Genomic DNA, 26141 nt, shown 5'->3' on the forward strand with positions numbered 1-26141 from the left:
GTGGGAGCAGGACCTGCCAGGGCACAGGGAGGGCGGGGTGAAGGCAGGGCGTGAGGTGTGGAGGTGTGGCCTGCCTGGGGTGGGGCGGGGCAGGACGGCTTAGAGATAGGGCGGGCGTCACTCTGCTCTTGCGACCTAGCCAGGTGTGAGGGAGTGACGGCCGCGCATTCGCGGGAGGAGAGCGATGGCTGAGAACGCCGCACCAGGTCGCCTTGGACTTAGATGGGACGGGGAGGCCTCGCGCGAGCGCCCCACTGCCCACCCACTTGGTTGGGACTGTGGAGGAGGGCGGATGGAGTGGAGGGTTCGCTGACCGCGTCGCCCTCCTGGGTGTCGCAGCTCCTTCCTCGTCAGTCCCGGGGCGTGAGAGCGCGACCGGCCAGGAGGTGGGGGCCCCGGGACACGGCCGCACGTGGCCTCGCAGGGTTCCAGGAGCCCCTGAGTTAGCCGAGGATGCGCCTGGGTGTCGGGGGTGCGCAGGTCTCCAGCCTGGCAGGGACGGAGGAGGCTGCGAGCTGTGGGGGCGGCGGTAGGTCCTGGAGTCCCACCGTCTGCCCTAAATTTCCACTCTGCCCTTGTCGCCCAGTGTGACCTTGGGCATGTACTGCAGCTCCCAGTGCCTCAGTTACCTGCTCTGTGGAGAGAGAGTGACAGTGGTCCCACCTGCTGCATGTGTGAGGGTTTGGCACCCCTCTGGCCTTTGGAAAAGGCTTAGGAAACTGGCTGTTTACTCTGTTTACTCCGGTTTTACAGGAAAGGAAACAGGCCCAAGACGTTTTAGTAACTTGTCCAAGGTTACCCAGCCAGCAAGTGGTAGGGTCCAGGCCTGACCTGCGCCCCAGCCCCAGCACATTCTAGAAGGTTCTGCCCCAGTTTAAATGGGGTGCACGCTGTGAGGTCTGGCCCAGGTTTTTCTGGCTTAGCTTATCTTTCCCTCCTCTGGGAGTCTCCACACCCATGTCTGGCTCTCTCTCCCCCATAACCTTCTGGGGGCAGGTAAGGTTCTGACTCTCTATGGGCATGAGCCCCTGGCTCAAGGATAAGGGGCTCAGGGAGCACCAGCTTCATGGATGAATGAAGGAAGGAATGAAAGACCCAGCTCTGTCTTTCAGGTCTGATCTCAGAGCTGAAGCTGGCCGTGCCCTGGGGCCACATCGCAGCCAAAGCCTGGGGCTCCCTGCAGGGCCCTCCAGTTCTCTGCCTGCACGGCTGGCTGGACAACGCCAACTCCTTCGACAGACTCATCCCTCTTCTCCCGCCAGGTGTGAGGCTGGGGCTGAAGGGAAGTCCAGGGGGAAAGTGGGCAAGAAGGTGAGGGGGGAGGTCTGCAGGGGAATGAGGAGGGCGGGGAGACAGCTGGCACAGACACCTCTTCCTACCCTCCAACCCGCTTCTCTCTGTTTCAGACTTTTATTACGTTGCCATGGATTTCGGAGGTCATGGGCTCTCGTCCCATTACAGCCCAGGTGTCCCATATAATCTCCAGACTTTTGTGAGTGAGATCCGAAGAGTTGTGGCAGGTAAGAAGCAGAGTGTGTATTTTTCGGCGGTGTGGGGGGTGCTCTAGGGTACCCCCTCTTATCACTGGAGTCGAGGTAGGATCCAGGAAGCAGCACTGGCCTGGGAGTGGGGCCTGGGCTTTGGCCCCAGGTCTGCCAGCAATTCACGGGAGATCTTGGGAAAGTTGAAGAGTTTGCTTCCTCCAGTGGGTCCCCCAAGCTAGTCTCCTGGGTGGACACCCCGGATGCTGGGAAGGGATTTCCTGAGCCCGGGGACTAGAAGTGAGATGGCGGGCTGAGCCTGTACCCAGCCGGACCTTCTGGCTCCTTGCATTTCCAGCCTTGAAATGGAATCGATTCTCCATTCTGGGCCACAGCTTCGGTGAGTACACTGGCCAGGAGCTGACCGGGCCCGGAGTAGGGCTGGGAGGGAGGGATAGGAGATGCTGCCCCACCCTTTTCCCCTGCACTTATGAGATCTGCAAAGAGAGATGAGAGGGTCAGTCAGAGATTGGCCACTGTACCCTCTGACCTCAGGCAACTGCCGCAAGGGACACAGGGATGAGGGAAATGTGGTCTTTTGAGTGGTCACGTCTGATGAAGGGGCCATCATGGCCCAGATGCTGAGCCCCCAGCCACCCGTATGGAGCCCCCTCTCCCTCCACCACTGGTGGGAAGAAGCTTTAGGGTATGCAGCTGGGGAGGGAGTGAGGGAATGTCACCCACAGCTCTTTTGTCCCCCAGGTGGCGTCGTGGGCGCAACGGTGAGTAGATGGCTTTATCTGGCCAACTGGGGCTCCCTTGGGTGGGGTGGGGAGGGGAGCACAGAGGAGGAAGGAGAAGGTACCTGGGACAGAAAGTGCCTCCTCCTGTCACAGTGATAGTCGTTATACCAGGAAGTTGGTGTAAACGGTGGAGACTCCTGGTAGAGTTCATGTTTCCAAGCCCCCATACCCGGTCCCACAGCACCCTGGAGTCCAGCCATCACCAGGGTCTGGAGCTCAGTGCTGGGTGCAGACTTTAGGGGTGGTGAGGGAAGGCACACCATAGGATAGAAGATCTTCTGGCCTCTTGGTCAGCACCCTCCCTCCAGCCTAAAAGATGTTTCGGGGAACTCCAGGGTCCCCAGGGAAAGGCGGGAGTGTCCTTCTTCATCCTATTCATTCTCCCCTTTTGGCATCCTCACAGTTTTCCTGTACCTTCCCTGAGATGGTGGATAAACTTACCTTGCTGGACACCCTGCTATTTCCCCTGGAATCAAATGTGAGAAGCGGGCTTTCGTGCATGCTGTCATTAGGGAGGACCTGGGCCTCAGGCAGTGCTCCCAGCCCTGTCTCCTTTGGTGGACACTAGGGAAGCATGGAGGTGGCAGAGGGTGGGAAAGGGGAGTCAGGGATACGCTCCCCAACAGAGGACAGCCTTCTGCTGCTTATACCCCTAGCAGTGGTCAGGACAAGGGGTGTGGGGGGGACCCCTTGGAAACTGGATGTGTGGTTTGGGGTCTGCAGAATGCCAGGCTGATCATGCAGTGGCAGGCAGTGGAAGAGGGCAGCAGCCATGGGTGGAGGATGTTCTAGGGCACACAGCTGGGCTGGCACACTGCACTCACACCCAGTCGAATGCCTTTGCACTGTGTACACATTGCACCACCACACATGACAGCCCTAAATGTGAGCTGATGGAACAAGTACTGACCCCTCTGACCAGCACTACCCATAACCAGTACTGTCCCTGCATCCGAGTCCTGGCCTGGTTTACCTGCTGGGTGGCCCTTGGCAAGTTACTTTGCCTCTCTGGGCCTTAGTTCCCGCATGTGTAAAATGCGGTCAGGCTCAATGACCTGGCCAGCTCTGACATCCTGTCATTTTCTTGCCAAGGTCTCAGCCTCTCACTTGTGACACAACTCTCATCAGTTTCAGTTTTCTTCTCCATAGAATGACCACAGATCGGCCAGACACGGTGGCTCACGCCTGTAATCCCAGCACTTCGGGAGGCCGAGGCGGGCGGATCACCTGACGTCAGGAGTTCGAGACCAGCCTGACCAACATGGAGAAACCCCGTTTCTACTGAAAATACAAAATTAGCTGGGCATGGTGGTGCATGCCTATCATCCCAGCTACTCGGGAGGCCGAGGCAGGAGAATCGCTTGAACCCAGGAGGCGGAGGTTGCAGTGAGCCGAGATCGTGCCATTGCACTCCAGCCTGGGCAACAAGAGTGAAACTCCGTCTCCAAAAAAAAAAAAAAAAAAAAAAAAAGACCGCAGATCCCATAAGGGCAAGAATCATGTCCATCTCTTTGTGTCACCACATCCCCAGTCTTGGCACCTAGTAAGGGCTCAGTAAATGTTCCTTGCATGAGCTCAGCTAGCTCAGGGGCTATTGTAAGGATCCAATTCACAGATGGCAGACAGCAGACACTCCCTTCTTTCTGCATTTCACCCACTGAATTGACAAGCGCAGTGCCCCCAGGAGCTTCCTCCTGGGCGAGTCAAGAGGGGCATTTAGTCCTCTTGTCCTCCATTCTCAGGGGTAGGTAGATGGGAGTTGCCCCCCTCTGCAGCCCCAGGCAGTGGGCCTGAGGCTGTCCTCACAGAGTGAGCCACACATCGTGGGGGAGCTTGGAAGCCCCAGAACTGTACCTTTTCTGCCACCGAGAATGATGGCATTCGTTGAAACAGATGAAACTGCCAACCCCAGATGGTTCATGGCCTCTGGACCCTAATTTCATGCCTTTGCAAAGCACTTGGCAGTTGACAGAGATTCCCCTTCCTCTCCATCATCCCACCTGATCGGTTCAACTGTCCCTGGCCGCAAGCAAGACCAGGCTGGCTGTGACTGAGATGAAGCAAAGACTTGTTCAGAATCGTGGGGCTGACTAGCCAGGGCTGGGGCTGTGTCCCCCTTTGCCGAGAGGGGCTCAGCTGAGAGCAGAGGGCAGGGCTGGGAGAAGCGGAGGCCTCATCTGCAGCCTGGATCCCTGCCCACCAGCCAACTGTGCCTCCTTAGGAAATGGAGAACTTGCTGACCTACAAGCGGAGAGCCATAGAGCACATGCTGCAGATAGAGGCCTCCCAGGAGCCCTCGCACGTGTTCAGCCTGAAGCAGCTGCTGCAGAGGTGGGTGCCTGGTGTGGACGGAGAGCTTGCGGGATCCAGGGTAGGACACCCCGTGAGCCGTGGGGAAGCTTCTTTCTCCCTCTCACCCAACAAGCCTGTTTCTCCCTGGGGTCGAGCTGAGCACCAGGCTTCCCAGGGTCTTCAGGGACGTTATCTCCTTTCCCTCTGCCCCTGCTCCAGCCATGCCCCTTACTTCCAATACCCTCCCCACACCTCTCACGCACCCGCCTCTCCCCCAAGCACATGCTGCTTCCACGCCTTCTCTCCCCTCTGGGACTCCAGCCTGGGCTCCCTTACCTGGAATTCTCCCCTGCGCTTGCTCGCTGGCTTCCCCACTCCTTGGGGCCTCAGCTGGGAACCCTGCCCTGACACCCCCAGGCGAGCTGTCCCTCCCTGCCCTGCAGGTAACCACACCGTCCAATAAGAGCCTATTGACTCCCCTGTTTCCCGAGGCGTGTGAACCCCGCAACCCCCACTATGGCTGATTTGGTCATGTTTGTGCCTCTTGCATCTGGCGGTGGGCCTGGTAGGTCGGAGCTCCACACATATTTGTTGTCTGAAGGAGGAGAAGACCCCCACTGCCCCACCACATGCACGCGCACACACACACACACACCCTGCCGCTGTAAACATGCCATTGAAACACGGGACACAGCCCAGGCGCAGTGGCTCACACCTGTAATCCCAGCACATTGGGAAGCTGAGGTGGGACGATAGCTTGAGCCCGGGAGTTAGAGACCAGCTTGAGAGACATAGCGAGACCCTGTAGCAAAAAAATAAAAAATAAAAAATTAGCTGGTCATGGTAGCACACGCCTGTGGTCCCAGCTACTCGGCAGCCTTAGTGGGGAGGATTGCTTAGCCCCAGGAGGTCGAGGCTGCAGAGAGCCATGATCATGCCACTGCACTCCAGTCTCGGTGACAGTGAGACCCTGTCTCAATTAAAAAGAAAACAAGGGCCGGGCACAGTGGCTGACGCCTGTAATCCCAGCACCTTGGGAGGCCGAGGTGGGTGGATCACAAGGTTAGGAGATCGAGACCATCCTGGCTAACATGGTGAAACCCCATGTCTACTAAAAAACACAAAAAATTGGCCTGGCGTGGTGGTGGCGGGCGCCTGAATGTCTATCCAGAAGAGGGGTTAGACATTCTCTAGATGTAACGAAGAATGGCGTGAACCCGGGAGGCGGAGCTTGCAGTGAACCCAGATCGCGCCACTCTACTCCAGCCTGGGCAACAAAGCAAGACTCTGACGAAAAAAAAAAGACAAAATCACAGAACACATGCACGCTTTGCGGGTGACCTCCCTTTCACTGCCCTTGTCTCCATTTTTTGTTTTGTTTTATTTTTGGAGACCAAATCTCACTCTGTTCCCCAGGCTAGAGTGCAGTGGCACAATCTCAGCTCACTGCAACCTCTGGCTCCTGGGTTCAAGTGATTCTCAGGCCTCAGCTTCCCAAGTAGCTGGGATTACAAGCACACGCCACCATGTCCAGCTAAGTTTTGTATTTTTAGTAGAGATGAGGTTTTACCATGTTGGCCAGGCTGGTCTCGAACTCCTGACCTCAGGTGATCTGCCCATCTCGGCCTCCCAAAGTGCTGGGATTACAGGCATGAGCCACCGTCCCCGGCCCTCCTCTCCTTTTTATCTGACCTCCTTTTTATTGGCCTCCAGGCACCCAGCATCCTTCTGTCTCCCCAGGTTACTGAAGAGCAATAGCCACTTGAGTGAGGAGTGCGGGGAGCTCCTCCTGCAAAGAGGAACCAAGAAGGTGGCCACAGGTAAGGGACTCTGCTGTCCAAAGCCATTTTATATTTGTCACTATTCTTACCGAGGATGTCAAGGACTTGCTCTAGACCAGGCAGGATACTATGTGCTTTGCAAACAGCATCTCACTGAATCCCCCTCTTGCCTCACCCTCATCCCATTTACAGCAGGAGAAACCAAGGCTCAGCATTGCCAAGCAACCCGGGTGAGGCCATACAGCTACTGCACATCCCAGAAAGCCACGCTCTGGGAGAGTTTGGTCAGGTGTCTTGCACTAAATGTTGGTGAATGTCGCGGCCATGCTCTGCTGGACCTGGGGTGGGTGCCCAGCGCCAGGGGCAGGCTGTGAGGACGTCCCAGGGGCTGAGTGACTTGGGAGAGGCTTTTCACAATGGAGAGGTGGAGCTGGTGTATCTTGGTTTCAGAGCAGCAGCTGGCACAAGCGATTTGTGTACTTTGCTTTTTACCCAGGAATTTTTTTTTCTTTCTTTGGTTCTTTTTTCTTATGAGACGAGGTCTCACTCTGTCACCTAGGCTGGAGTGTGGTGGCACCATCATGGCTCACTGCAGCCTCCACCTCCCGGGCTCCAGAGATCGTCCCACCTCAGCCTCCTGAGTAGCTGGGACTATAGGTGTGAGCTACTGTGCCTGGCCCAGGAAGTCTTTTCTAAGGGTCTGCTACAGGCCCAGCTCAATGAGGCTGCAGTGAGCAAGAGCCGACTGTCCCTCTCTCAGTGGGGCCAGACCTCCAGCATCACAACTCCAGGGGTGGCTGCGCACAAATGGCGCCCCCTGGAGTTGAGCAAGGAAGAGTCTGGGCAGAGGCCTAGATTCTTGGAAGAGAAGTAGATGATAAACAGGTGAACAGGCACATGAGCGGTTAGACATTTTCTAGATGTAACGAAGGAAATACACGGTCCTCTAGAAAGAGACTCATGGCGGGGCCTGCTCCAGAGGGTTGGTCCAGGAGGCAGCTCTCCCAAGGTGAGGGAACAGCTGGAGGGAGATGGTGTCGTCGGATGGAAAATGTGCTAAGTTGGGCAACACAACCTGGCTTCCTGACATTGCCAGCTCAGTGATCTTGGGACGGTCCCTTCCCTTTTAGACTCCCCTTGTTTGCTCAGGTGACAAACAAGGTCTTGGGTTTTTTGCGCTCATCGGACCAGGCGAGGTGGGCATGTGCCTTCCCTTTCTAAAGTGCTGAGTGAGGCGGGGGTCAGAAACTCCAGCACCTGGGGGTGGGGGTGGGGGCGTGTGTTGTGGAGTTGAGGGTGCCGGCCGGGAGGGAGGCTACGGGATGCGTAGGGACTTTGGAGCTGGAGACAGCCCACCCTGGTAGGCAGCTGGGCCGGTGCTAATCAAGTGGGAATTCAGTCTCGTGTGGCCAGAATTGCCAGTTGCTCAGCTCTGCAGTTGATCTGCTGAGCTATGTATTTTTAGGTGTCATGAGTCCAGAAATGGATAGCATCCCCTGAGGGTCTAAGGAGCGGCACCTTTGGGCTGTTTTGGCCTCGGGTCGCCAGTTTGGGACCAGTTGGGTCTTCGTGATCATCTTGGGTGAACCTTTATCTTGCCTCCCTGGAAACCCATCATGGGGAGGGGAGGTCAAGGACCCCGGGCCCAGGCTTCCTGGACATGCCTCACAGATGGCTGACCTAGGGAGCCCCAGGCACGGAAGTGAGCTAATCTGGGATGAGCCTGGGGAATTGGATTAGGCCCAGGTCACAGGAAACAATGAATGCAGGATGCTGACCAGGCACCCCTATGTGGGTGTCGGGGGTGAGGGGACAGGCAAGAGGGAGGGCTGAGAAGGAGGTGACCCCTGGGTCTGGGGAAGTGGTCAGCTGGCTGGAACGTTGTGTGTGGACAAGCCCTTCGCAGCAGTTGTGGCCTTTTGGGACCCAGCGTTAACCTAAAAGAAGACAATACCCAGCCAGAACCCCCAACCCAGTGCTTCAAGGACAATGTAGGTTCCTCCCAAATGCTTCCCTCCAGCCCCACAGCACCTGAGAGTTCACATTCTATTCTGCAGCCGGGCAGAGAACTGGGATAACCTCCCTCCCCCGTCCCCATCGTCCAACCTGATCCTCCAGAATCTGGAGCTTAAACAACCAAGACACATTCCCCCACAGTTCCGGAGTTCAGGGTCCAAGGTCAAGGCCTCGGCAGGGCTTGTTGTTTCCGAGGGCTGTGAGGAGGGAGTATCTGTTCCCACCTCTCTGGCTGTTGGGAGCCTCAGGAGCCTGTTGGCTTGTCTGTGAGGTCTTCCGGGTGGGTTACAGAGTGTGTGAGGAGGGGAGGGCTCGTGGAGGACGCAGAGTGGGGAGGGCAGCGAGCATTGTTGGAGAGGCTGCAGCTCCACTTCCTCTTTTGAATAGGAGGGTCTGGGTGGGCCTCATGAGAAGGTGACTTTTGAGCAAAGCAGTGGAGGTGCGGGAGCTGCTCCCACGGACTCCAGGAGGAGAAAGGAGCTGGCAGGACAGGCCTGGAGGTGTGAGCTGGTGGTGCAGGATGGGGAGAGAGCAGCAAAGATGAGGTCTTTATCTTCTCATCTAAGTTCAAGCTCCACAATACTGGCTTTCTGGAAACCATCTCGAGGTGTTCCCATGAAGGAGGGAGGAGTCTACTCTGCCTGGGGTGCCCTAAAGACAGAGGGACAGTCTGTGTCAGTATCTGGCCCCTGGCCAAGCATATTCACACATGCCTGTAATCCCAGCACTTCGGGAGGCCAGGTGGGAGGATCTCTTGAGATCAGGAGTTCAAGACCAGCCTGGGCAATATAGGGAGACACCCCCATTTCTACAAAAAATTCAAAAATAAATGGCATGGTGGCACACCTGTGGTCCCAGCTACCTGGGAGGCTGAACTGGGAGACTCACATGAGCCCAGGAGTCCGAGGCTGCAGTGAACCATGATTGTGCCACTGCACTCTAGCAAGACCCTGTCTTTTTCCTGTGTTTTGTTTTTTTTGTTTTTTTAAAAACAGGGTTTTGCTCTGTCACTCAGGCTGGAATGCAGTGGCGTGACCTTGGCTCACTGAAACCTCAGCCTCATGGGCTCAGGCGATCCTCCTACCTCAGTCTCTTGAGTAGCTGTGACCACAGATGTGCAGCACCACACCTGGCTAATTTTTGTATTTTTTTGTAGAGATGGGGTTTTGCCATGTTGCCAAGGCTGGTCTCGAACTCCTGAACTCAAGCGATCCTACTGCTTCGACCTCCCAAAGTGCTGGGATAACAGGTGTGAGCCACCATACCCAGCCAACCCTGTCTTAAAAGCTAAACAAAAATATCAGACCCCTGAAGCCCCATGCTGTGGGGGAGGCTCAAATCTTCATCATAAGCTGGACTGCATTCAGGTTGCAGGTATGATTTGTTTAACTTGTGCAGTTTAAACAAAAACATTTGACATGGGGGGAATTTTGAATAGATTGCCCATATTTTATTTATTTTTTATTGTACCCTTTTTATTTTTCGGAGGAAGGGCACAAGGGCCAGAACACAAGGGCCATTATTTTAAATAGAAAGATTTTATGTAAAAATACAGATTTCTAGGCCAGGCACAGTGGCTCACGCCTGTAATTCCAGCACTTTCGGAGGCTGAGGTGGGCGAATCACCTGAGGTTGGGAGTTCAAGCCCACCCTGACCAACATGGAGAAACCCTGTCTCTACTAAAAATACAAAATTAGCTGAGCATGATGGCGCATGCCTGTAATCCCAGCTACTTGGGAGGCTGAGGCAAGAGAATTGCTTGAACCCAGGAGGTGGAGGTTGCGGTGAGTTGAGATCATACCATTGCACTCCAGCCTGGGCAACAAGAGTGAAACTTTGTCTCAAAGAAAAAAAAAAGAAAGAAAGAAAGAAAATATGTCTTTTGTATGGTTTCTGGAATTTGAGTCATAGTTAAAAGGTCATGCTTGATACTAATATTATTTTGGGTCTAGGACTTGCATTTAAATATTTACTACATTGGATCCTTATCTAGTATACAGAGTGAGGTTTGAATGTGTCTTCATCTTTTTCCAGATGGCTCCTCAGCTGCCTAATGCCATTTTTAGGCAAGTCTATCTTTACCCTGTTCCCCTGTTCATGTAAGGGGCTGCCTTGGTCAGACACTGAATGCCCATCTGTACTTGGGTCTGTCTCTGACTGCCTGTCTATGATCTTACTGTACCACACGTTTTAAACTGAGGCCAGACAGAGGATTTTCTTTCTTTTTTTTTTTTTTTTTTTGGACAGAGTCTTGCTTTTGTCGCCCAAGCTGGAGTATAATGGCACAATCTCGGCTCACCGCAACCTCCACCTCCTGGGTTCAAATAATTCTCCTGCCTCAGCTTCCCAAGTAGCTGGGATTACAGGTGTCCACCACCACACCTGGCTAATTTTTGTATTTTTAGTAGAGATGGGGTTCGCCATGTTGGCCAGGCTGGTCTCGAACTCCTGACTTCAGGTGATCCACCTGCCTTGGCCTCCCAAACTATTGGGATTTCAGGCGTGAGCCACCGCGCCCGGCCTGAGGATTTTCACATCTGACGGGACCGTCTCCCTTCATGTCTCTTTTACAGTTTTTCTACTAGTCTTTTTTTCTTTTCCTTTTTTGAGACAGGGTCTTGCTGTGTTGGCCAGGCTGGATTGCAGTGGCAGGATCTTGGCTCAGTGCAGCCTCTGCCTCCCGGGCTCAAACAACCCTCCCACTTCAGTATTCCCAGTAGCTGGGACTACAGGAGTGTGCCACGATGCTTGGCTAATTTTTTTTTCTTTTTAGACGGAGTCTCACCCTGTCACCTGGGCTGGAATGCAGTGGCTCAATCTTGGCTCACTGCAACCTCTGCCTCCCGGGTTGAAGCGATTCTCCTGCCTCAGCCTCCCAAGTAGCTGGGATTACAGGCACCTGTCACTATGCCCAGCTAATTTTTTGTATTTTTAGTAGAGCCTGGGTTTCACCATATTGGCCAGGTTGCTCTTGAACTCCTGACCTCGTGATTCGCCTGCCTCACCCTCCCAAAGTGCTGGGATTACAGGCTTGAGCCACCATGCCTGGCCTTGGCTAATTTTTTAGTGTTTTTGTGGTCCTGCTCCATTGCCCATGCTGGTCTCAAGCAATCCTCCCACTTCGGCCTCCCAAAGTGCTGGGATTACAGGTGCCTGATCTCCTGCTATTCTAGCCTGTGTAATTTTTCCATGTGAACTTTAGAATCAGGTGGCTTAGGCACCCCCCCCACCAAAATCTTGTTCGTATATCATATATGTATGGTTTTTTAGTGTTGTTTGATTTTTTTGAGACAGAGTCTTGCTCTATCACCTAGGCTGGAGTGCAGGGGCACGTTCTCAGGTCACCACAACCAATGACACCATTGGTACTTATTTGCTTCTTCCTAGTGACTAAAGGAATGAATGAGTTTCTCAGAGATGAGAGCTCCACTATCCACGCGGCTGTTAGCCTAAGCTCCTGCCCTCATTCTGCACCGGCCCTTTGGGGTGGCCAGTGAGGGCCCATGTGGGCCGACAGGTCTGTGGCCAGGTGGCCGTGGTCGAGCCCTGCTCCAGCTGGACCCCAGGACAGGGAGTCCTGGGCAGCTGAAGACGTCGGGGGCAGGTGGGAGAAATGGGCCCTGGCTGGAAAGGCCTGGGGGGTCCTAGCAAAGTCACGGAACATCCGCTGACCCTGACGGATAGCACTGATGCCGCTGTCTTTGTGCTTCCATCTCCAGGTCTGGTTCTGAACAGAGACAAGAGGCTCACCAGGGTGAGTACCGCTGCCTCTGGGTCCCCTGCCAAGGTTTGCCTGTTAGCGTCTGTCGTTTTTGAAAATTACAGGCTGGGCGTGGTGGCTCATGCCTGTAATCCCAGCACTTTCGGAGGCTGAGGCGGGTGGATCACCTGAGGTCAGGAGTTTGAGACTAGCCTGGCCCACATGGTGAAACCCCTTCTCTACTAAAAATACAAAAAAAAAAAAAAAAGAAATTAGCCGGCTGTGGTGACACACGCCTGTAATCCCAGCTACTCAGGAAGCTGAGGCAGAATTGCTTGAATGGGAGGCAGAGGTTGCAGCGAGCTGAGATAGCACCACTGCACTGCAGCCTGGGTGACAGAGCGAGACTCCATCTCAAAAAAAAAAAGAAATTACATAGCTAACATAATACATAATGATTGTCGATTTAACCAGTTGTAAGTGTGCACTTCGGTGGCATTAAATACAGTCGATGGAGGTGAGGAGAGGAGGGAGACATTCCAGGTACTGGCTGCTGCACAGGGAAAAGCTCGAAGTCAGCTCGGTGCATCTGTTGAGGGGGATTCCTGATAGAGGCTGTGAAGATTACAGAGGGGAAGGGCAGGATGACAGAGGTTCTCAAAAACAGCGTCCCATCTGGAGGCCTGGAAGTGTGTCACTGGAGCACTTGTATTAACAGAAACTTGGCCATCTCTGCCACTGAGGGGCTGTAGGACCTTGGGCAAGGTGCTTACCCTCTCTGAGCCTTGGTTGTCTCACGTGCAAAAAGAAAGTGCTTTCATTCACTCAGCTGGTTTAGGAGCAGCCTGGCTAGGGGAGCCAAGCCCTGGGCCTGCCTTTGAAGGGTTGTTGTCGAGACTAGGTGAGGTCATGTGTGTTGAGTGGCCTGGCACAGTGCTGTCGCTTCAGGTGCTCATGGCCTGTGCTATTTTGTGATTGTTAAAAAGTGGTAGAACACTGGACACATGTGAGACACTGTCATTAGAGGTGGGGACGCTCTAACTGCAGGGAGACCGCTGAGAGGTGCTGTCCAGGCCCAGAGATGAGGCTTGGACCAGGGCGTCGTCGGCCAATGGTCTGGGAATGTTAACGTGTTTGTCTTTGATCCATGTGGGATTTGTTCTTGAGCATGGTGTCAGGTAGTGATTCATTTTCTTTTCTTTTTTTTCATGTTTTAAAAGTTCTATTTTTCTTTAATTTTATTATTATTATTATTATTGATACAGAGTCTCGCTCTTGTCACAAAGGCTGGAGTGCAGTGGCACTATCTCAGCTCACTGCAGCCTTTGCCTCCCAGGTTCGAGCGAATCTCCTGTCTCAGTCCCCAAGTAGCTGGGATTACAGGCACCCACCACCACACCTGGCTAATTTTTGTATTTTCGGTGGAGATGGGGTTTCACCATGTTGGCCAGGCTGGTCTCGAACGCCTGACCTCAGGTGATCTGCCTGCCTCGACCTCCCAAAGTGCTGGGATTACAGGCATGAGCCACTGTATTTGGTCTATTTATTTTAATTTTAGAGACAGGGTCTCCCTCTGTCACCCAGACTGGAGTGCCATGGCTCAATCATGGCTCACGCAGCCTCAAACTCCTGGGCTGAAGTGATCTTCCCACCTCAGCCTCCCAAGTAGCTAGGACTACAGGTGTGCACCACCACACCCAGCTAAGTTTTTTACTTTTGTAGAGACAGGGTCTTGCCACGTTGCCCAGGCTGGTCTTGAATGCCTGGGCTCAAGCTATCCTCCCGCCTCAGTTTCCCAGAGTACTGGGATTACAGCTGTGAGCCACTGCACCCAGCCATTGTAATTGTTTTTCTAGATGAACAGCTAGTTATTCCAATACCAGCTGTTGGGTGGTCCTCCCTACCCACCGAGGCTCACTCACTGGTGGTTTGTCCCTTGTGTGTGCTGACCTTCGCGGTGGGAGTTGATTGCCAGATCCTAGTCAATCTGGCTTTTGGAGATGCCCCCTTCCCTGTCCTTAGGGACCGTGGCTTATGTGACCTGTTCTGTAGTGGGAGCTGTGGTCACCCATAATGCTGGAAGGAGGAGGCTTCCCAGGGATGGAAAGACTTCGTGAGGGCATAAACTAAATTGCAGAAGATACACATTCCAAGATGGGGCTGGCCCAAAATTCTCTTATTTTTTAAGTTTCTGGCCAGCTAAGTTTAAGTTTCTGCAGTTGCTCACGCCTGTAATCCCAGCACTTTGGGACGCCAAGACAGGCAGATCACTTGAGGCCAGGAGTTAAAGACCAGCCTGGCCAACATGGTGAAACCCTGCCTCTACCAAAAAATACAAAAATTAGCCAGGCGTGGTGGCCACACGCCTGTAGTCCCAGCTACTCAGGAGGCTGAGGCAGGAGAATTGCTTTAACCTGGGAGGCAGGGATTGCAGTGAGCCGAGATGGCACCACTGCACTCCAGCCTGGGCGACAGAGTGAGACCCCGTCTCAAAAAAAAAAAAAAAAAAATCGTTTTCATAATTTTTTTTCTTTTGAGACGGTGTCTCACTCTGTCACCCAGGCTGGAGTGCAGTGGTGCGATCTCACCTCAATGCAACCTCTGCCTCCTGGGATCAAGCGATTGTCCTGCCTCAGCCTCCCGAGTAGCTGAGATTACAGGCACCCTCCACCATGCTGGGTTAATTTTTTGTATTTTTGGTAGAGACAGGGTTTCGCCATGTTGGGCAGGCTGGTTTCAAACTCCTGACCTCAGGTGATCTGAATTTTTTTTTCTTGCAAAGCAACATTTCACAAATTTTCATATCATGCTTGTACAGGGCCACGCTAATCATCTCTGTGTTGTTCCAATTTGGCAGTGTATGTGCTGCTGAAGCAAAGCACCTACATTCTATTTATTTATTTAGGGACCAAGTCTTACTCTCTGTCATCCAGAGTGGAGTGCGGTGGCCCAAGTTTGGCTCCCTGCAACTTCTGCCTCCTGGGTTCAAGCAATTCTCTTGCCTCAGCCTCCTGACTAGTTGGGATTACAAGTGCCTGACACCACGCCCAGCTAATTTTTTGCACTTTTAGTAGAGATGGGGTTTCACCACGTTTGCCAGACTGGTCTCGAACTTCTGACCTCAGGCGATCCACCCGCCTCAGCTTCCCAAAGGGCTGGGATTACAGGCATAAGCCACTGTGCCCAGTCTAATTTTTGTGTTTTTAGTAGAGACAGGGTCAAGTTTGCCTGTTCACCTTGTGCCCAGGAAGGCCCTCCTGTGTGCAGGCCCGAAAGGCTTGGTCACACCCCGCTGTGAGATGTGGCAGCTGACATATGAGAGCACACAGGCCTTGGGAACAGTACAGGAACCCCTGTTTCAGGGAAGGCACTTCAGGTAATTTTGGTCTGAGAAGCAGCAAATAGCTGGAGGGCCAGGGTGGAACCAGGGCAGTGAGTTTTCACGGGTGTGTGTGTGTGTCCATAGCAATTTTATATTCACAATGGTGGAGGTGGAGGAGTATCGAGTGTGACTTAATGGAGCTGGTCCTTACGGGAGCTTCCCGGAATTAATCCACTCTGCTGCATTTATGAAGCTTCTCCTCTGCACTCCGTATGCTGAGAACTAGGGATGGAGAAAATGCTGAGAGCTCCTGCCCTTCGAGTCCCCAGATCAGAGCAGCACAGTCCAATGGAAGCAGAGTGTGAGCCTCGTGGAACCTGACATTGTCTAGCAGCTATATTAAAAGAGGCCCAAGGCCAGGCGCGGTGGCTCACGCCGTAATCCCATCACTTTGGGAGGCCGAGACGGGCAGATCACCTCAGGTCGGGAGTTCAAGACCAGCCTGACCAACATGGTGAAACCGTGTTTCTACTAAAAATACCAAATTAGCTGGGCGTGGTGGTGCATGCCTGTAATCCCAGCTACTCGGGAGGCTGAGGCAGGAGAATCGCTTGAACCCGGGAGGCGGAGGTTGCGGTGAGCTGAGATCGCGCCATTGCACTCCAGCCTGGGCAACAAGAGCAAAACTCTGCCTCAAATAAATAAATAAGGCTCTAACAATTGTTCTCATATTTTAACATCCACAATGTGATTTAAGATGTAATCAACATAAAGCTTGATTTGCATTATTTTGCGTGCTAAGTTTTCCAAATCCAGCTTCGTGTCACACCTACAGCACATCTCACTCGAGCTGGCCACATCCCCACCATCCAGACGTGAAACAGTCACAAGGCAGGGCAGGCAGGGCCGCAGAGGAGGCCGGCAGGGGCCATCGTGGAGTGCCCATCCTGCACTGTGATCCCAGCAAGTTTCTTCCTCCTGGCAAGAAGCCTGTCCCAGGCTGGCAGGGGACAGCATGAGGTGCAGCGTATGGACTGGGAAAGGGGTGTGGAAGGGCCACACCTAAGTCCTAAAATCCAGGCCCAGAAGTGGCCCAACTCACTTCTCTGCCTTTAATCACACAGCCATACCCGGTGGCAAAGGAGTATGGGAAATGGAGTCAGGCTGGGTAGCCACGAGCCCAGGAAGAGGGGAGAAGAGACTTGGAGAGGGCGGGAGTCTCTGGCCACCAGGGGCTAAAGAGCCTTCGATGAGGCGGTGATGTGGTGGGGTCAGACCCAGGGTGGGTGGCTAAGGTGCCCTCACCAGGGCTTAGCCACCCCAACAGAGATGGGTTTCATGCCCACGAGACTGCCCGTGCCTTGTGACGAGAATTCACCGTTTTTGTGTCTGCAGCCAGAGAACAGCGCTGACTACGTCAGCAGGGAGCTGTGTGCGCATTCCATCAGGAAGCTGCAGGCCCACGTCCTATTCATCAAGTGAGTCTGGACCCATCCCCTTCAGTCACCCCCAAGGAGACATGGGCGCCAGGAGTCTCCGGGAGGGAGCCCTGGCATGAGGCTGCAAGTTCTCTGCGTGTTGACCACATCGCTGAGGCTCAAGATCTTTTTTTGGGAAGCCCCCCCGGTCTGCCCCCAGGCCCAACAAGTGACCACCAGGATCTATCAGGTCTCACGCTCCACTGTGGTCAGTCTCTAGAGACGTGGGGACACATGTAATCAGAATTAAGGAAACAGACCTTTGGTGGGGAACCCCTGCCGGGTTCAAGGGACTCTCGTGCCTCAGCCTCCTGAGTAGCTGGGATTATAGGCACCTGCCACCATGCCCAGTTAATTTTTATATTTTTAAGAGATGGGGTTTCACCATGTTGGCCAGGCTGGTCTCAAACTCCTGACCTCAGGCGATCCGCCCACCTCGGCCTCCTGAAATGCTGGTTTTGTAGAAGGGAGCCACCAACCATACCCGGCCTAGTCGCACATTTTTAAGGCTCCCAAACCACAGCAGAACACCTGACTGCCTCATCCCTCTGCACCCATCACACCAGTGGGCGTGCTGGCTGTAGGTGGGGGTGGCCTTTGCCCGGGTTCCTGGGAGCACCTGGTGTTTTATGGTCACCTACCCACGAACACCTGACCCTGGGGCCACTGCAGGTTTCTTGGCGTTGTCACCGCAAAGGGAAGAAGCCCACCTGTGGCTGGCCGGCCGCCAGGTCAGAGCCAAGGCAGGCAGGGCCTTCCTGTGTGGCTGCTTTTTTTTTTTTTTGAGACAGAGTCTCGCTCTGTTGCCCAGGCTGGAGTGCAGTGGCCCGATCTCGGCTCATTCCAAGTTCCGCCTCCTGGGTTCACGCCATGCTCCTGCCTCAGCCTCCCGAGTAGCCGGGACTACAGGCGCCCACCACCATGCCTGGCTAATTTTTTGTATTTTTAGTATTTAGTAGAGACGGGGTTTCACCGTGTTAGCCAGGATGGTCTCAATCGCCTGACCTCGTGATCCGCCCGCCTCGGCCTCCCAAAGTGCTGGGACTACAGGCATGAGCCACTGCGCCCGGCCCTGTGTGGCTTCTTGAAGGCAGGCACAAGTCTGCAGGCTGCTCACGTCATCTCATTATCTTTTCTCACGGGGATCTCTTCTGATACAATCACAGCAACCCTGGCCTTGGCCCCGCCCTGTTCCTGCCATGCAACTTCACAACTCAGCTGGCCTAGACTCCTGGGAGTCCTCCAAGTCCCTAGGGCTGGACACCTCCTGGGGTGCTATGGACTGTCGGGGCTCCAAGGAGCCGTGTGTGGGGGAAACTCACTGTGGGAGGCGCTCCTGACCTGCAGTGAGCCGGAAGGCTGTGGGAGGGTCCTGACCCCAGGGCCCATGGAGCTCCCTAGGCTCCTCTGGCCACACCTCACCACCCACCCCCTCCCCTCTCCAGCGGTTCCAGTTTGTGGAAGTCCCAGGCAATCACTGTGTCCACATGTGCGAACCCCAGCACGTGGCCAGTATCATCAGCTCCTTCTTACAGCGCACACACACGCTCCCAGCCCAGCTGTAGCTCTGGGCCTGAACTATGAAGACCTAGTGCTCCCAGACTCAACTCGGGGACTCTGAGTTCCTGAGCCCCACAACAAGGCCAGGGATGCTGGGGACAGGCCTCACTGGTCTTGAGGCCCAGCCTAGGATGGTAGTCAGGGGGAGGAGCGAGATTCCAACTTCAACATCTGTGGCCTCAAGCGGGAGACAGAGTCTGGGTTCCAGGGCTGCTGTCTCCTGGCTAATAATCTCCAGCCAGCTGGAGGAAGGAAGGGTGGGATGGGCCCACCTAGCCTTTCCCTGCTGCCCCACTGGATGGAAAATAAAAGGTTCTTGTATTCTCACTGCTTTTGAGGCTGTTTCGTTGCCAGCAAGGGCTTTTGCATTGAGGGAAAAGGGAGAACAGAACAGATTCATCCAGGGTCCTTGAGAGGAGGGTGTGGAGGCAGAACTTGGAAGGGTCAAGTCCTCCTCTGGGCACACCCAGGTCCCCAGGACTGCTGAAGTACAAGACCCGAGGAGTGGCCTGGTCCTTCACTCCTGGCCGCTGTGGACTCTCATTGGGCTGTTGGACGTGGTGGCTTTTAACCTGGGGCCAGTTTGCCAGAGCTCAGCCTCTCAGACAGCTGCAGGCCCTGCCTCACCTCGTGTTCCTCCTGGCCCTGCACCTCCAGCCATCCACTGCGGCTCTCACGGCTCAGTAGGGTCGGAATTTGCACTGGGCCCGCAGCAGCTGGATCCTCTGCTTGTCATCCTCGAACTTCTTGCGCAGCTGCGCTAGATCTGGGGGTGAGAAGAGGCGCGGGGCAGGGTCAGAGAGCGTGCCCCAGGGGGAGGAGGGATGGGGCATGAGCAAGCCGGCTCCCAGTTATTGTGGGGGGTGGGGCTATGTCTCCCTCCAACCCATCCCCCTCCCAGCTCTGCTGTGGGGGCAGGGTCTGGATCTTGTCAGGAAACAGAACTCTGGCAGGCCGAGTCCAAGGGCAAGGCCAAAGTGGGAGATGCTGGCACCCCCAGCCTGGAGATGAAGCCCTAGCGACAAAGCAAAGGCACCCGCCCCCACCCCCATCCCTGCACAAGGGGGAAGGAAGGAGTCCTGACCGCTCGGCCTGGAGAATCCTGACAATCAGTAAAGGGACCCCAGCCCTTGTGCTGGCGAATGCAGATGGCAACTCTGGTCACCGGGTGGCCTAGGTCAGCGGGAGGCTGACGGCATTGAGGGGGAAGCTGAGGGTCTAGAGCGAGCACGAGCGGGAGCCAGGAGGGCCAGCCAGGCAGGGAAAGCACCAGTGACCGGGCGGGTAGCTCAGGGCCTGCCACAGAGCCCATCCCTGTGCCCTAGCCAGGGCCAGGAGAACCCTCCCCTGGGCCCATAGGGAAGCTGTACTGTAGACAGGGACACCAGGCAGTGGGGCAGGAGGCTCAGCCGCAGCACCAGGAGTGGGCCACAGGCGATCGGGTACACAGCCATGGGAGGGTCCTGTGCAGGGCCAGCTGACACACACACACACACCACAACACACCACAACACACACACGCTGTGCAGGGCCACCTGACACAGCACACACACGCACGCTGTGCAGGGCCACCTGACACACACACACGCACCCACCACCACCAACCCAACACACATATTCTGCAGCACCTTGTCTGCACCCACAGTGGGTTCAGAAGCCCCCTCTGCACTCGAACTCCTTGGCTGGAGGCTGACGAGCACCAGCACTAAGTGCACAGGGGCCCAGAGGAGGGCACTGATGACCTAGGGTGCCCACCCACTGAGCAAATGCATCTGCCTCGGGGGGGTGATGGGGGACTGCCACACAGGGTGCTGCCAGGCTGGGCCTCTTTCCACAGAGCCTGGTCCGAGCCCTGTGCTTAAGGATGCCCTCCCTCCCCGTCCCTGAGGTCCAGTGCCTGCCATCGGGAGCGCTGGCCACAGGCCTCATCAATGGCTGGGGCCAAGGCCGAGGGGTCTGAGGATGAGCTGGGGGTGGCTTACGCTCCATCTTGCGCTCTCGGTGCTGCCAGGCATAGAAGTTGAGCAGCTCTTTTCGGGCGCGCTTCCGTCTCTCCCTCTCCAGCAACCGCAAGCTGGCTGCTTCAGTCCGGGGGAGCACAGGCTGCCGGCCCCAGCGGGTCACCTTCACCCAGCTCTCCTCGTCAGGGACCCCCTCCTCCTTCTTGGCCTTAGCTTCTTCCTGCAAGGAAGGTGATCCCGTCGTCCGGCGGGCGCGTGGGACCTCTAGCAGTGCGCCTTCCATGCCCTCCTCCCAAAGTCAGAACTGCCCTAAGCCCCCGCAGGGGAGGGCTGCTCCCCTCCTCCCAGCACAGTAGTGGGGCTAAGGATGGCGGGGAGGGCACGGACCTGCCGGCGCTGCCTCCTTCTCCACTGTAGACCATGTGGAGACTACATGTGTCACCCAGCCAGGCAGCCCAGGATCCAGCAGGGAAACAGGGAGCCTGGCCTCTACAGAGTGGCCAAGGACAGGCCGCCACCGCCCTCCCTCTGGGGCGCCACCTTCCCACAGCCACATGGGTGATGCGGTGCTCGGCCGACCCTGTGGGGCCTCTACCTCAGCGATCTTCTGGTCATACGCCTCCATGAACGTGTCCACTTCCACCCTCAGCGCCTCAGGGTCAGGCACGGAGTCTGCGTAGTCACTGATCCACTCTGAGGAAAAGGGAGCCAGGAAACGAGGCTTCTTCAGGCCTGGCATTTGGGCCCCACTCCAGGGCCTGCCAGGCAAACTGGGACCTTTTCCCACAGGGCCCGGGGCACAGGTGCTAAGGAAATTCCAGGGGCTGCAAGCTGGGCCTTCGCTCTGCCTGCCCAGTATGCCTGTGCCGCTCTGTGCCAGGGGCTCAGGCTAACGACTCCCTGGGGACCCAGACACAGCCCCATGGTCCTCCTGCCCAGGCCTCCACACGCTGCTCTCAGGGAGCATGGTCTTGGCTTGTGACATTCAGACACTGTCCCCATAGAGTGTCCTGCCAACCCGGAGCCCAGAAAGGAGGTGTCAGACACCTCCCGCAGTACTAACTGTGAATGCCAGTCTTCACAGGGTGGCTCTCTGTGGACACCAGCAGGGGGCCCTTCAGGGCCAAGGCCGCTGACACCCCACTTGGCTTCTGGAACACCACGTAGCCTACCCGGAACCCCTGAAGAGAGAGAGAGATGTCAGAGGTTGGGGGCTCCTTCCCACGTCTGGCACAAGGTCTCCAGGCCTGCCCTCAGCCTAGCCAGTGGCTACACCAGGGGAGACGGTGCTAGGCTATTCCTGAGCCATGAGGAGAACCACAGGCCATCCCATAATCCAGGTCAGGGGCAGCCACACTTCAGTGATCCTGCTTCTGCGGGAAGTGACAGCTGTTCCCTACTCCTCCCCAGGAAGAGGGGATACACAGGCTTTCTTCCAGTCACGGGAGGGATGCAGTGAAACGCAGGGGTCGCCCTGGGCCAGGGCAGGTTTTTGGAAGCCAGGCCTGGGCGCACACACCATGCCAGATGCCACTGTGTGGGGAGGAGGTGTGGGCTCCAGGGCCACTGAGAAAGCTGTGAAGAACAGTGTTCCTGGAGACCCGGCCCCCAAGCCTAGGGAAGGAGCTCCCTCAGTGGAGAAGCAGGAGGGGAGCCGGGGAAGGCCCTGCAGGCGGCCAGCAGAGACGGTCCCTGAGCTTTAACACGGAACGGAAAAGCCAGGCAGGAAGTGCAAGGATGTGGCAAATCTGGGAAGGAATCGCAGGCTTTGTCACCCGGACAGTCTCCTACACCACACACGGTGAGGATGGGCTCAGGACCAGAGAATGCTCTGACGTCCCACTGCCAGCTCCCCCAACACACTGGGGACGGTGCCCCACCCCCCTCACTCTAGTGGAACCCCGTGCTTGGCGGCTCACCGGAACTGGCTTGGGATGAAAAAACTTCGACCTTGACTCCTTTGGGCTGTCGGCCAGGTCCGGCTTCTCCTGCAACTCTACAGACTGCAGAGGGCCACAGGTGGACAGGAGGCGGGACAGGCTCTCCTGCCGCAGGGAGAGGGAAGCCAAGTGTGAGCATCCGCAGGGCCATCCCGAAGCCTCCCTCCACCATGGGTGGCGCTGCCAGGGGTCCAGCGCCGCTGAAGGACTCAGAGCGGGAAAAAGCATGTTGCCTCAGAGGAACAGAAAGAGCTTTAGGTCGGCACCAGCCAGACCACGTGGCCCACACACGTTAAGAAGTCTGGTTTTTGACTGGCTAGCCATATGTAGAAAGCTGAAACTGGATCCCTTCCTTACACCTTATACAAAAATCAATTCAAGATGGATTAAAGACTTAAATGTTAGACCTAAAACCATAAAAACCCTAGAAGAAAACCTAGGCATTACCATTCAGGACATAGGCATGGGCAAGGACTTCATGTCTAAAACACCAAAAGCAATGGCAACAAAAGCCAAAATTGACAAATGGGATCTAATTAAACTAAAGAGCTTCTGCACAGCAAAGGAAACTACCATCAGAGTGAACAGGCAACCTACAAAATGCGAGAAAATTTTCACAACCTACTCATCTGACAAAGGGCTAATATCCAGAATCTACAATGAACTCCAACAAATTTACAAGAAAAAAACAAACCACCCCATCAAAAAGTGGGCGAAGGACATGAACAGACACTTCTCAAAAGAAGACATTTATGCAGCCAAAAAACACATGAAAAAATGCTCACCATCACTGGCCATCAGAGAAATGCAAATCAAAACCACAATGAGATACCATCTCACAGCAGTTAGAATGGCAATCATTAAAAAGTCAGGAAACAACAGGTGCTGGAGAGGATGTGGAAAAATAGGAACACTTTTACACTGTTGGTGGGACTGTAAACTAGTTCAACCATTGTGGAAGTCAGTGTGGCGATTCCTCAGGGATCTAGAACTAGAAATTCCATTCGACCCAGCCATCCCATTACTGGGTATATACCCAAAGGACTATAAATCATGCTGCTATAAAGACACATGCACACGTATGTTTATTGCGGCATTATTCACAATAGCTAAGACTTGGAACCAACCCAAATGTCCAACAATGATAGACTGGATTAAGAAAATGTGGCACATATACACCATGGAATACTATGCAGCCATAAAAAATGATGAGTTCATGTCCTTTGTAGGGACATGGATGAAATTGGAAATCATCATTCTCAGTAAACTATTGCAAGAACAAAAAACCAAACACCGCATATTCTCACTCATAGGTGGGAATTGAACAATGAGAACACATGGACACAGGAAGGGGAACATCACACTTCTGGGACTGTTGTGGGGTGGGGGGAGGGGGGAGGGATAGCATTGGGAGATACACCTAATGCTAGATGACGAGTTAGTGGGTGCAGCGCACCAGCATGGCAAATGTATACATATGTAACAAACCTGCACACTGCGCACATGTACCATAAAACCTAAAGTATAATAATAATAATAATAAATAAAAAAAAAAAAAAAAGAAGTCTGGTTTTTGTTTTAGAAGCTACCTGATAAAGCCACTGGAGGGAATGCAGTGGGTGTGGGGCCTATCGTAGGCGCGTCAGACAGGATCTAATCTAAATGGCCTTAAAAAGAACATTCTGGCACGTGGGTGGAGAACAGAAGCAAGGGCAAGAGGAGGAGAGCAACTGAGTAGGAGGGCCCATAACAGCCCAGGTAAGAGCTGATGGGGGCTGGACTAGGAGCAGAGGCGATGAGAAGGGGATGAGCTCACCTGGACAAGAGGGTGTGGACAGAGGTGGACTCACCCAAGGGAACGTGGACCAAGTTGGGCTCGCCCTGGGAGAGTGGGCAGGCAGAAGGGCGCCGCGTGGGTCCTCGGAACCTCAAGACCTGCCGAGCCTGGGGCCAGGGGCCACCGGGGCTCACACCCAACCATGCGGCCGCTCCTGGGGACCCTCGGCCGCAGCCAGCCCCCAAACACCTCCCGGCGATGTTGGCCGCCCCCGGTCTCGCGTTCCGGAGCCCCTCACCTGCGTAGCACGGTGGGCTCGGGATACGGTCCTCCGAGTCCCGCGCTGCGAGCTTCCTCCTGCGCGCCACCATCTTGCCACCCGGGAGCGCGGGGGCCGCCGGGAGTTGTGGTTCGGCGCCGGCGCGAGCGCGTTTCCGTGGCGCCTGCCCCGCCCCCTCGCTCCAAGCCCGCCTCCCCGGCCCCGCCCTCCAGGGCCCAACATTCATCCGCTCAGAGACAAATCAGCGCGCGGAAAGTGGGAGTGAATGTCAGAGTTGACCCCGGCCAGTCACGAGTGCTAACTCAGCTTTCCACTCATGCATTCACACGTTGAATAGGCAGTGTGAGAGAAATCCAGGATGGCTGCTAGGTTTTCAGTCTGAGCAACTAAGAGGATGGTGTTGCCATCGACTGAGATGGGAAGACTGCAGGAGAGGGGCCAGCTTGGGGGTGAAAATGGAGTAGATCAGTTCTCTGTGTCCATTAGGCCACTCAGGGGAGTTGTCAGGTGGGCAATTAGATATGAGAGTCAGTAGTCAACTATTTTTTTTTTTCTGCCGTCTCACTGTGTTGCCCAGGATGGAGTATAGTGGCATGATCACAGCTCGATGCGACCTCCGCCTCCTGGGCACAAATGATCCTCCACTTCAGGCTCCTGAGTAGCTGAGCTAATTTTTCGTTTTTTGTAAAGATAGGGCTTCACTATATTGCCCAAGCTGGTCTCGAACTCCTGAGCTCCAGTAATCTTCCTGCCTCAGCATCCCAAAGTGCTGGGACTAGAGGCATGAGCCACCATGCCGAACCGACAGTCAACTATTTTTTTTTGAGACAGAGCCTCGCTCTGTTGCACAGGCTGGAGTGCAGTGGCGTGATTTCACCTCACTGCAACCTCCGCCTCCCAGGTTCAAATGATTCTCCTGCCTCAGCCTCCTGAGTAGCTGGGATTACAAGTGCCCACCACCACGCCCCTCTAATTTTTGTAATTTTTAGTAGAGACGGGGTTTTACCACGTTGGTTAGGCTGGTCTCAAACTCCTGACTTCATGTGATCTGCCTGCCTCGGCCTTCTGAAGTGCTGGGATTACAGGCGTGAGTCACCATGCCAGCCCCAATAGGCAACTTCAAATGTGGTGTCAAGGCTCCCAGAGAATGTTCCAGGCACAGGAAATGGAGAAGTGACCATCTTTAAAAGCCTAGGCCCAGAAATGGCAGAGTCACATCTGGTCAAAGTAGTAACAGAGCACACTTGGGTTCAGGAGGGGCACAGGACCCCACCTTCTGAAGAGAGGAGTATCAAGTAATTTGCATCCCTGGTGGGGAGCAGTGGCTCATGCCTGTAACTCCAACACTTTGAGAGGCTGAAGCAGGAGGATCACTTGGGCCCAGGAGTTCAAGACCATCCTGAGTATCATAGCACGAATCTGTCTCTATTTTTTAAATAATTAAGTTGCACCCCAAATGTTGAAATCCCTGCAAGATTAAAACCCTTGGCTGGGCGTGGTGGCTCACGCCTGTTAATTCCAATTTTGGGAGGATGAGGCAGGCAGACCACCTGAGGTCAGGATTTCAAGACCAGCCTGTGCAACATGGTGAAACCTCATCTCTATAAAAATTAGCCAAGCATGGTGATGCACGCCTGTAGTCCCAGCTAATTGGGAGGCTGAGGTGGGAGGATTATTTGAGTCTGAGTGCGGAGGTTGCAGTGAGCTGAGATAGTGCCACTGCACTCCAGCCTCGGCAACAGAGACTTT

The 26141-nt window shown here is 54.9% G+C and overlaps 2 protein-coding genes and 1 non-coding gene across 5 annotated transcripts; 1 reads left to right on the top strand and 2 right to left on the bottom strand.

Moving 5' to 3' along the window:
• Positions 1 to 957: 957 nt before the first annotated feature.
• Positions 958 to 5039, top strand: LOC100432233 (serine hydrolase-like protein). Its single transcript, XM_024239734.3, has 7 exons — positions 958 to 996; positions 1094 to 1262; positions 1407 to 1520; positions 1840 to 1881; positions 2244 to 2263; positions 2688 to 2762; positions 4506 to 5039. The coding sequence occupies exons 1-7, from the start codon at positions 958 to 960 to the stop codon at positions 5037 to 5039; spliced, it is 993 nt and encodes a 330-aa protein (XP_024095502.3).
• A 237-nt stretch (positions 5040 to 5276) lies between these two features.
• Positions 5277 to 26118, bottom strand: LOC100432608 (ribosomal RNA-processing protein 7 homolog A). Of its 3 annotated transcripts, XR_008517804.2 has the most exons (8): positions 24411 to 26118; positions 22315 to 22440; positions 21459 to 21576; positions 20991 to 21088; positions 20417 to 20615; positions 19062 to 19200; positions 8464 to 9024; positions 5277 to 5378 (listed from the first exon to the last, which is right to left on the bottom strand). XR_008517804.2 is itself a non-coding variant. In XM_054543567.2 (6 exons), the coding sequence occupies exons 1-6, from the start codon at positions 24612 to 24614 to the stop codon at positions 19115 to 19117; spliced, it is 831 nt and encodes a 276-aa protein (XP_054399542.1). In that variant the 5' UTR covers positions 24615 to 26118; the 3' UTR covers positions 18766 to 19114. The 3 variants fall into 3 exon arrangements, 1 of the variants encoding a protein (XP_054399542.1); XR_008517805.2 differs by lacking the exon at positions 8464 to 9024; XM_054543567.2 differs by lacking the exons at positions 5277 to 5378; positions 8464 to 9024 and having other exon boundaries at positions 18766 to 19200.
• On the bottom strand, positions 14853 to 14956 carry LOC134761235 (U6 spliceosomal RNA). Its single transcript, XR_010139562.1, has one exon. It is a non-coding gene; the product is annotated as a U6 spliceosomal RNA (small nuclear RNA).
• Positions 26119 to 26141: the final 23 nt, after the last annotated feature.

This window comes from Pongo abelii, chromosome 23 (assembly GCF_028885655.2).
Source record: "Pongo abelii isolate AG06213 chromosome 23, NHGRI_mPonAbe1-v2.0_pri, whole genome shotgun sequence".
Classification (NCBI taxonomy): Eukaryota; Metazoa; Chordata; class Mammalia; order Primates; family Hominidae; genus Pongo; species Pongo abelii.